Source organism: Kwoniella dejecticola, chromosome 2 (genome assembly GCF_000512565.2).
Source record: "Kwoniella dejecticola CBS 10117 chromosome 2, complete sequence".
NCBI classification, from domain to species: Eukaryota; Fungi; Basidiomycota; class Tremellomycetes; order Tremellales; family Cryptococcaceae; genus Kwoniella; species Kwoniella dejecticola.
Window position 1 is genome coordinate 1,890,324 of NC_089302.1, and position 10,668 is coordinate 1,900,991.

General features: G+C 47.3%; 4 protein-coding genes across 4 annotated transcripts; 2 read left to right on the forward strand and 2 right to left on the reverse strand.

The window, feature by feature from the left end:
• Positions 1–510: 510 nt before the first annotated feature.
• Positions 511–1,908, reverse strand: I303_102141 (uncharacterized protein; the record flags this gene model as incomplete). The annotated part of the gene is made up of 8 exons (XM_065968475.1): positions 511–636; positions 730–890; positions 951–1,042; positions 1,283–1,346; positions 1,432–1,518; positions 1,580–1,689; positions 1,744–1,817; positions 1,885–1,908. 8 exons carry the CDS (start codon positions 1,906–1,908, stop codon positions 511–513), a joined length of 738 nt encoding a protein of 245 aa, XP_065824547.1.
• A 389-nt stretch (positions 1,909–2,297) lies between these two features.
• On the forward strand, positions 2,298–5,271 carry I303_102142 (uncharacterized protein; the record flags this gene model as incomplete). Its single annotated transcript, XM_018405071.1, has 3 exons — positions 2,298–2,395; positions 2,453–4,673; positions 4,753–5,271. The coding sequence occupies 3 exons, from the start codon at positions 2,298–2,300 to the stop codon at positions 5,269–5,271; spliced, it is 2,838 nt and encodes a 945-aa protein (XP_018265352.1).
• Positions 5,272–7,962: 2,691 nt separating this feature from the next.
• On the forward strand, positions 7,963–9,324 carry I303_102143 (uncharacterized protein; the record flags this gene model as incomplete). Its single annotated transcript, XM_018405070.1, has 1 exon — positions 7,963–9,324. The coding sequence occupies one exon, from the start codon at positions 7,963–7,965 to the stop codon at positions 9,322–9,324; it is 1,362 nt and encodes a 453-aa protein (XP_018265351.1).
• A 402-nt stretch (positions 9,325–9,726) lies between these two features.
• On the reverse strand, positions 9,727–10,203 carry I303_102144 (uncharacterized protein; the record flags this gene model as incomplete). Its single annotated transcript, XM_018405069.1, has 1 exon — positions 9,727–10,203. The coding sequence occupies one exon, from the start codon at positions 10,201–10,203 to the stop codon at positions 9,727–9,729; it is 477 nt and encodes a 158-aa protein (XP_018265350.1).
• Between the last annotated feature and the right edge of the window lie 465 nt (positions 10,204–10,668).

Sequence of the window (10,668 nt, forward strand, 5' to 3'; positions counted from 1 at the left end):
AGTGTCCTTCGCACTTATGTATGTAGAATAATATGGTTCTCGAAGATACCTCGCTGATTTCAGGTCAAAGCATACCTATAGGCAAGAAATTCGATGTTATCATCGTTTCCTAGCTTGGCCTATTATCGAGACACTCGACGTCATACCATACAAACGATGTGGTCATTCCAGGTGGAGGTATTCCGGCTAAAATACGGTTAAAAGTTAAAAGATCCTGCCCTGACCTTATTCATCATTCCAGCAAACTTAGGCAGGTGGTTCAATTCAGCAAACATCCTCCAAACAAGCTCTGATCTCGTGCTGCATCTTGCTATTCGGGTACGTCCATGTTACTCACCACATCGCGTCTATAAGAGGGGAATGACGGGAAGCAAATGCATGAAAAGTCGTAAAATAGGGGAAACTTCGCTTCATAACAGATCAACGGTACTCCGCATTGTTGCCCGATATAGGGAATAGCTTTTAAGCCTCGCTTGATCGCAAGATATCGTGACTGCTATCGAGATGAGTCTAATACCCTTCTTCTTTCGCTGCACCTTCATCGTATTCTTCGCCTTCTTCTTCAGCTGCTTCTTCCTGGTAGTCACCTTGAGACCACCACGATGTCACCCCCAGACCAGATTCGGCGATAGTAGCCTGTTCAATCATTTAGCATCAGCCATCTTTGTCTGGAATTCCATTTAGCTAGGCTGATGCAAGTGGGACGTTTTCGAACCGCCGGACACTCACCAAGATCTTGAATCCAGCCTTTTCTATCGGGTCTTTCTCGATCCTCTCAGAGTCTCCGTCTTGTTCAGCTATCAGACTTTGAGGTGTCGGACGGACATCTTGCCATTCTATCGAATCTACTCTGAATCGTATAGGTTCACCTTCATCTATATACAGTCGGTCTATGCGGGGATATGTCAGCTGCATATAATAGAGCGAATCGGGGGCAAAGACAGACTGACCTGCTACGATACTGTTCGCTAGTTGTTCGGGTGTAAGAAGGGTGCCTTCGTCATCTGGTGATACCCAAAAGAATTTCTTCTGAGTTGGATCACTACGTGCAAAATGAATCTATCAGCTTGGTCCCACAAGACAAAGATCCGGAAAGGACCGATGTTGAGCCTGAGGCGCGTTGTTAAGGCATAGGAAACCTTGGAAGTACCCATGAGATGAGATCGGCTGCAGTAATGTGCAATAGCCCCTGGTACGGATAGCCAGAGCGGAAGGAGAATGGGCATCATGAGGTTCCAGGGAAAGATGGCAAAGTCCGAAAAGATGGTCGAGCTCAACTTACTATGCGGAATTAGGAGGTAACAAGGAAGGTAGGATATATATGTCTTGGAAAAAGCCTAGGCTGACTATATTATCGCAAAACCATGATCAGCTGACTAGGATTTTCCAGAACATGTAATTGGGAAAGGTGATGGGAATACATTGACGTACTCCGTATGTAAGATTTTGTCGTGGATGAGACTCGCCCGACGATGACTTCACCGACGAAAGGCGCAAAGAGCATTAATCGGAAGGAGACTGTCCATCAATCAAATTGAGCTTTTGCGTCGTTATGTGCGACGGACGACCGACAGCTAACCTTTGTAATACATCAGCCCATTCCCCCAAGTCACCTTTCCATCTTCGGCAGTGAGGATATCGAACAAAGATAAAGCTAATCCTTTATCCGGTACGAGCTTGTTGGCATATCTGATATGGAACCATGAGCTTGTGCTTCGGGTATTCGGCTTTAGACCAGCTCACTTTCTGTTGATTGCATCCTGTATCGTTATCGCTGGTGGTATGTCGAACGTCTTCGGAGCAACGGGTACAGTATCCTGATGGTGACAGATCGATCCGACATCAGCTCATGTTCAGCGAAAAGGTGAAGATTACTGAGCTCACCCTGACACCAACGAGGACGAACATCCTCCCTTGAAGTAGGCAATATGCTATATCGAGAGCATCCAAGGCAGTTCGGGTCTCTGAAGTCGCCTGCCGCCGCTGTAGAAAGCTTCAAGGAGGATCAAGTCACGCCAAAACAACACTGAAAGTCAGCGGTTGCACAAAAGTTACGAGCGTTATGAACATCCTCCACTTCACAAAATGCACCACCGTGTAGTATAAACTGTAGATCTGTTACCCATTTAAGGCTGATTTTCCCACGTGTCGGATTTGTGCCTGAAGACCGATCAAGAGAATTAAGAGATTTTTGTGTCCACCTTCACAATTAGCAATTAGCAAAATAGTCAGACTACAAAGCTAATTTACTTGACCATATAACTATTTTACCATACTATAATTCAAAAAAACACACCATGGCAGACGACGGGATTGAGCTCAACTTTGCAGTCCCAGCTTCAGGAGTAGCTGTGAGACAAGTCGCAGCTAAAAAAGGTGGAAGGTGGACCGATAGGTGAGCCCCGATTACCCATTATTCTATCTGTCCTCGACAACTGACAGTCCACAACAGGGTGAAGGCAAAGAGGGACGCTAGAGACTCATACAAGAACTTGAAACAAAATGCGCCACCTGTCACTATCGCTCCACCTGTCCTGCCTGCGCCCCCAGTAAAGCCTCAGCCAGCTCCTGCCAGCTTTGTCGCTCCCGTATCGAGGCCTACAACCGCCTCTGCTCCTCAAGCTAGAAGCGCTAGTATCAGCAACAACGCTGTAGCTGGACCTTCCCGATCTCAACCAACTCAACGTAATACTATCTCATCTGTTTCCAGACCTAGAACGTCTTTGCCTTCGCACTCGGCATCTCGACCTGCATTCTCATCCCGACCAGAAGCTGGGCCTTCGCGCACCTCAGCTCCCTCCACCGCTGCACCTCCTCAAGCGGGAGGCCATCAGGTCATATCGTCTCTCTTCACGGCCGACCCTCTACCAAAAGCGCCAACCTCAACAGTACCGGCTCAGCCTGTTGGAGCTCCTTCGAACGCTCCTTTAGTCAGCGACACATCGACCTTCGAAGGGCTGGGTATGGATCCTCTACTTGTCAGACACCTCAAGACCAAGATGAATGTGCAGAATCCTACTGGTATTCAGAGGTCCTGTCTTCCCTATATGCTGTCCTCGCCTCTCGATCCGGACCAGACAGGAGATAGCTCGGCACCTCTCAGAGACGTTTTGATACAAGCTCAAACCGGTTCCGGTAAAACACTATCATACCTTTTACCCATCGTTCAGACGCTATTACCTCTCTCGAAATTATCTTACATCGATCGGTCTATCGGAACGCTTGCGATCATCCTTGCGCCAACCAGAGAATTAGCACAGCAAATATCAAAGGTGGTAGAACAGCTCATATCGATGAGTCTGTCGCTGGACGAGGAAGATGACAGACAATTCACAAGATGGCTAGTATCGGGCTTGTTGACGGGTGGATCCACTAGGACGCACGAGAAAGCAAGATTGAGAAAAGGTGTGCCCATACTAGTATCTACTCCAGGTAGATTGCTCGATCATCTACAGAACACATCATCTTTCCAATGTGCGAAAACCATGTTTTTGGTACTGGACGAAGCGGATCGCCTGATGGATCTCGGATTCGAAGAAACGATCAAGGGTATTCTGAAAGCGTTAGAAGGTAGAAGGAAGAACGAGATCAACGTCGAGAAGGAATTGGATGAAGAGGGGGGCGGGTCGATGCGATGGGGTTTCTGGGGAAGAGGAAGGACGAATATCCTTTGTTCAGCTACGGTAGATGCGAAAGTCGAGAAGCTATCTGGGATGGCCCTGAGGAATCCTATCCTGTTCAGAGCTGAGAAGGAGATCACTGAAAACAGTGAAAAGAAGGGAGACGAAGTGAAGAATGCAATGGAAGAAGCTGGAGCGATTGTTCTGCCGCAAGAATCGGAAGATAAGTTCACACCACCATCGCAACTTTCTCAAAAATACGTCATCATACCTACGAAATTACGTCTAGTCGCTCTGGTGGCTTTACTCAGGTCGTTGATAGCTTCGGCTGCCAAGAGCGATTCGGAAAAGGGTACCAAGATTATAGTCTTCCTGAGTTCGACCGATTCGGTCGACTTCCATTGGAAGCTCCTTGGAGGAGTTCAGATGGGAGATAACCCTGATGGAGAACCAGATGCAGGTGAAGAGAACGGAGATGGTGTGGAGAGTGCTGAGGATGAAAACGGATCTAGTACTAAAGTCAACAAGCCAAAATCGAAGAAGCCCAAGAAACAATCAGACGCAGATTTAGTTTCACTCACTTCGCCGCTGTTCCCAAACACGACTCTGCATCGACTACACGGTTCACTGCCTCTTCGGACCCGTATGGCGTCGCTCAAGTCCTTTGCCACGCGATCAAGTCAACCTTCAGTGCTATTTGCGACCTCAGTAGCTTCTCGAGGACTGGATCTTCCGCTTGTACGGGCTGTTGTGCAGTATGACTTACCGACTGAAGGAGGGGCGAACGAGTATGTGCACAGAGTAGGAAGGACGGCGCGAGCTGGAAAAGGCGGTGAAGCTTGGGCCTTCATTGCGCAAAATGAGAGTGAATGGGTGCCGTGGGTGGAAAACAAGATGGGTCATGCGGAAGGCACGAAGAGCGGCGTGAACCTTGGTCAAGTCGGTGTTGAGGATGTTCTGCGCAAGGGTTTTGGCGGGAAGGGATGGGAATTTGAAGGTAGAGCGACGGAGGTTCAGCTGGGTTTCGAACGATGGGTTCTCGAGGGTGAACAGGTGAGTCTCTTCTGTTCCAAATAAGAAGGCAATATGCGACGTAGTTACTGATACATAAGCTTTCCTACCTTGGTCGTAGAACGCTGCATTGGCCCGACGTGCATTTTCATCATTTATAAGAGCGTATTCGACCCATCCGCTGGAAGAGAAAAAGTTCTTCCACATCAAACAGGTCCATTTAGGTCACTTGGCGAAATCCTTCGCTTTGCGTGAAGCTCCAGGTCAACTGTCCAGCACGACAAATTCGTCATCGGCCTCAACAAAAGCGAAGGCTAAAGCGACAAGTACAGCTTCGGCTCCTGCTAATGCTAATAGGAAGAGGAAACACGACGAAGACAACGATGATTCCGACGAAGAAGATGAGAGGGTCAGTGGAGGAAAGGAACTGACGGCTAGAAATGAAACGGAACGAAGGATGTACGAGGCGGTTAGAAAGCAAGGTAGAACGATCAAGAGTGGTGGTCAATTAGGTGAATTTGCTGGAAACAAAGGAAGGAGAACGACGAATGGTTCTTCGATGTCAACAGGAGGAGGGGGAGGGGAGTTCCAGGTTTATGGGACGAGTGAATTGGAGAGGATGGTCAGCGGGAAGAGGTAGTTCGAATGATGTGTAGATCGTTTGCGATGCTACGTAATGTAGTCATTGCTTTGCGGAGTGTATGCATTAGAGCATTGTTTGCTGTGACCCACGCCTTCCACTTCGTTGCAGCTGTGCATTTCGCCCTTCGACTTTCAGGAAGGCATTGTCATCGCCTCTGTGGTAGAGTGCGAGGAAGAATGATAGAGTATCTGAAGACTCGTGAGTATTGATACCGGATTAGATACCTCAACGATATAAACAAAATACATACAATAAAGTCAAACAGTCTTCGATCGATTTCCGCTGGCCAAAGGGAATCCTTTCGGTCCGTTGATAGATCTACGGATGGCTGAGGACTACAATACAGCTGTCGGTGTAGACGTTGGCGGTGTACACATGTATATGTGCGTGTATTGTATCTAGACTGTTGATCATGTTGAAGCTGATTCGCGTCAGTATGAATGCCGGAGTCCACAGTCATGTTGACGCTATTGTGGCTTTGTACGACGACCTTATGTGTTGCGACACGGCATCGTGTCCTGCCGACGGATGTGAGACGTTCGGAGATCTTCTACAACTACGTCCAGGTCTGATGCGCCCCTCCTGATACTCACATAAAATCCCAAACGGATATGCCCAGACAAAAGTCATCAAACGAACCTACCATAGGTACACTAAGCCGGCCCTTTGAGAACTTCGCGGCCACATCCGTGTAGTCAGCTATACTGGGATAGCGCTGAATTCACTTGTTGACTTTTGATGGTGGCGTCAATGCTAAGAGCTAAAGATTGATTGTATGAAACGTGTGTCTGTGTCGCCGAATAGAGTTTGTGTCTGTGGTCTGTGTGTCCACGGAGATTGACGGGTACGTTTGGTTGAATTAGCAGCACGATTGTCCTGTTGTGGCGAGCGAATAGAATACAGACTGAGGTGAGATGTTTGGGATCGGGATCGCCTCGGTCAGATAAAATTAGTCGGCGGTCTTCTTCTTATTCGCATGCGATGTCCGTCAATCTGAATCACTGATCAGATCAGATCATATGGGTGCCCTCTCGTATGTTTCGGAGTATATAGCTGTCCAATTGAATGAGCGGTATGATAGTAATTGAGACAATTGAGACAATAACAAAATGAAAAATAAGGTGTGGTGCTTCTTCCGCCCCTGTCCCTGCCCCTACTCCTGCGGCTGACCCTGATTTTGATGGTTCAAACACAAAAGACAATAAAGCACTGATCACCGCGTACTTAGTCTTAGTGTAGGGTGTACCTAGCGTAAAGCTCGGTTCATCATGTTTTCATCTTTTTCATCCAGGCTTACTTTGCCATATCCCAGAACACATCTCTCTCTCTTCTACTGCTGTCGTCAAGCACAGCCGAAAAGAAATCAAGCGCGATGCATCGCAGAACATCGCGTCTCATCTCGGCGTTGCTGAGTTTTGACGACTCGTCTGGATGATGTGATGAAGAGAAAAGATAAAAGCAGTCGCCAGATTGATCTTTTCTTCATCTTGTCTCTCCTCTCGTCATTGTCTTACTCACCCACTCACTCTTTCATCCATCCATTCATTGCTCGATACCACTGATTCAACGTTGAATAAGGTTTTACTATCCTTAGGTTATCTGATCTATCTTTGATCCTGATATCCTGATAATTGACGCCTATACATTCCTTTCGTAATCACGATCTTTAGGAACAGTAGTGGGTGGTGTAACGCTTCTCCACATTGACCTCAACTCTATATATCATACCCTGGACGCACTATCTCCCGTAGCGACTTCTCCTCCAGCATCGTTGACTAGGTAACGCTCTCAACATCTCACCCCAAACAACCCAAACCAAAGCAAAACAAGACAAAACAAAACAAGAGGATTGATCGACAAATCCCGACTTTGCCTATCCTATATAACCTCCGAATAAAAGAAACAATAAGCGTTTCCCCCTTCCTGCACCATCTTATTGTTCTTTCTTATTGTTCTCATCTATCCCATTTCGATTGTAGATCCCTCTTTCTTTCCTGCCCCTTCTTGATCCGATCACGCTTCTCGGCTCGGTGTTCACAGACATACCTACACGTTTCGGAAAAAGAAGAACAATTGTACCTATCTCCACTATAATCGTCACGACAACATCGTTATTGTTCTCTATTGTTCAACATTGCACCTCGCGTTTCACACGACTTCGCCATTGTCATCGTCAAGTCCACTTCATCTGCATAACCTCACGACAGATCACGTACAGATACATATACATATACATGTCCATTCAACACATTCATTCAACGTCCTCGCTTTCATCGCAACAGTTCACTCGACAATTGATCTATCTAACAGCATCAAGCATATAAATCTAATAACGTTTAACGTCAACGTAATTTACCGTTATCGAGATAAACGAACCAACCGAACTATATTCAGCTAATAATCGTGAGTGCATAAGCCCAAAATCCTCAGACTTGCGTGTGATACTAGAGCTTATTGGAGTTATGATTAGTAGAATCAAAGCATCGGAAAGACCGACGAAACCTCTCGATCGTTTCCAATCAGAGAATGAACCGATCCCAGACTTGCTCATTCCGCACACAACAGCACAGCTACCCCACTTCTACCTCTTTCTTCGATTCTATTCCCATATCGCCACCGGCACCTCACCGAAAAGCACCAAGCCCACCAATCTACTCACCGCGAAGAAACAGACAGAGACACATCAACATGACGGAACCTGCTCAACTTGGCCTGTTCACCGTATTGGAATCTGAAGAAGACCTGCACAATCATCAAGCCGCCTTCTACGAATCGGAAGGTGAAAGCGAATCGTCATTCTCCTTGACGAACCTCGATCACATGTACGGTCTGCCATCAGCGATCGCATCCAGCGAGATCTTCCCGTCACCATCGCCTTCACCTGCCCTGTCTTCTTCTTCTTCAATCTCCTCAATCCACCGCACTTCCCCCATGAACGTTCCAAGAAGTATCGACGAAGATATCGACATGGACGAGAAGCTGAATAGGCTTTCCTGGTCGAGCAGAGGCAGCATGTCAAGTAATGCCACTACCACTCTGACTGAATGCGGAACCGAATCCGAATTTCTCCTCGCCACTCCCTCAACGGAGAATGACGATCCATTCGGATGGTCGACTACAGTACCATTCTCCGACGCCTTCGAGCCAGATGTAGAAATGACGGAAGATACGCTGGGTGGTCACCTATACACACCTTCTCATGCTACCTCTGCCAAGAAACCGACTCTCGCCGAGTCTATCCGTAGCTCGGCAAAGCGACCGCCACCCCCACCTCTGACGCTATCTACTCGCTTTCTTACTCCTCTTGCCACACCGACGAGCGGAAAGCTGTTCAGCGCAATCTCAAACGCCTCTTCCGCCGAGTCCGATCTGATCCTCACACCACGCACAGCTACCTCACCTTCTCCTACAAATTTGCTCCCATCTCTGCCGATCATCTCGTCCATAGAATGGGAATCTCGGAAATACGCTTCAATGGCTTCAGGTCTTACATCCCCAACGACACCTACTCGACCGAAACGAAGGTCGACCAAAGCGGTCAAGCGAAAATCGCCCGATGATCCGATAGATCTAGCTATGGCGTTGGAAGATCTATTGAATTCGTGCGGGGAGAAATTCGATACATCTTCATCTTGCTCGGAACCAGAATTCTCAGGTCCAGCTTCGGTCACTGCTTCTTCTAGCTCTTCTTCCTGTTCGGAATCAGACTCGGAATTCGACAGTCAACCATTACGATTCCCCTTGCCGCCAAGTCGGCTACCATTCAAGACGCCTTCGCCGACCAGAAAGTCCACACGGCCCTCCACGCCATACGCACCCAAAAAGGAAAGACGGAGTTTGAGCAGGTCGGCAGAGAGCGGAGTTAGTCCGACATCGCTTAAAGGGGATCACTCTTTCTTGACCTCCCTTTCTATGGGTACTGAGCCTCTTCAGGTGAAAAAGCACAGTGCGGTGTCGATCGGATCTTCGGCTTCTTCTTGTGGAAGCGGATCGTCGAAAAAGAGTCTACCGTCCAGAAGAGGATTACCTACCGAATGGACTAGGTTCTGAGCTGTGTGTTCTGACAGAGAAACGATTTTGGATGTTCATGGATATTTAAGTCGGAAAGATCTGTATCTAGACTGAAGTCTAGTTTGGGGATGCACAAAGCAAAATGAAAAGGACTATTCTTATCTATACGACTCCGGTTGTCTTATCTAGCATACATATCTCGATTCTACTCTTTATACTATACTATTTGCCGATTCTAACGAGCCATTCAACGACGTCGATCATGTCTCATGTCTTTCATGTACCTAACGAATATGCATGTTTATGTTCTAGTCAGACTAGCATCGCCATTCAACCAGTACAAGACTTGCAATTTAATGAGAGAAACAGAAGGATGAAAGAAATACGTTTTCGCTCGCCTACACGCTACGCTGAAATATAGTATATTGTGGGGCACTTTGCTCATTGTTGATCATCAGGCGTTAAGTAAGGATCCCTTCGTCTGAATTGCGGAACTTGATCAGGCCTAACCGTGTTTTTACCTTTACCTTTGCTCTGGTCTTGAGTAACTTCAGAGTTGAACCAGACACCAGTTTCTATGGTAATAGTGTTAGCATCTTTCGATGTCTCGCCAACGGGCATGGTTCGCCTGATAGCGGTTCCGAAGGTGGACAACATGTCACTGGAACCCTTGCAGAGTTCGTCTAGCTTCAGAGTGATTCTGCTTGATAAGGATGATGAATTCCTCGAAGGAACAGAGGGATTAGGAGTATTGCATATTGAGCATCTCTCGATTCGGCTCTCTGCACTTCCTCGCGTTCGATCTTGCTCAGTCATAGTCCGACTGAACTGGCCGTTTTGAGGGCTGTGGGCGAGATTAGGCTCTTGCTGGGAAAGCACGGAACCTAGCTCGATATCTTGATTGGTATTGTTCGTCATACTGTATCACAGCTGAAAAAAGGGTGCGTGCGCGAGAGAATGATGAAAACGCTCATTATATATTTTACACATATATGTATACCGAAAAAATCCAGCACGGGAAGCGGGGCTTGAATGGGACGAGCTGTCCATAATTGACTGTTAAACGGGGACAAGGATAAAGGAAGAGTAGCGATATAAAGGAGCAGAACCATTTACGACAGAGGCCTTCGCTTGTTTGAGTCGAGCTCGGGCAGTATATATTCCAAGAAGCTTGTGGGCCATTCGAGCACCGTGGATATACGTATGCTTTTCTGAATGACCATTTGATCTGATTGCCACCTTAGCTGGGTCTCACAGCTTAGTCAGCGGACATGACCGCGATAAAAACATTCATCTCATCAGCGCAATCACTCGTACCTCATCTGAGTTTTTCGCGCAACCTTGAGTATACAGCAATGGATGATTACTCCTTTCATGGGACAT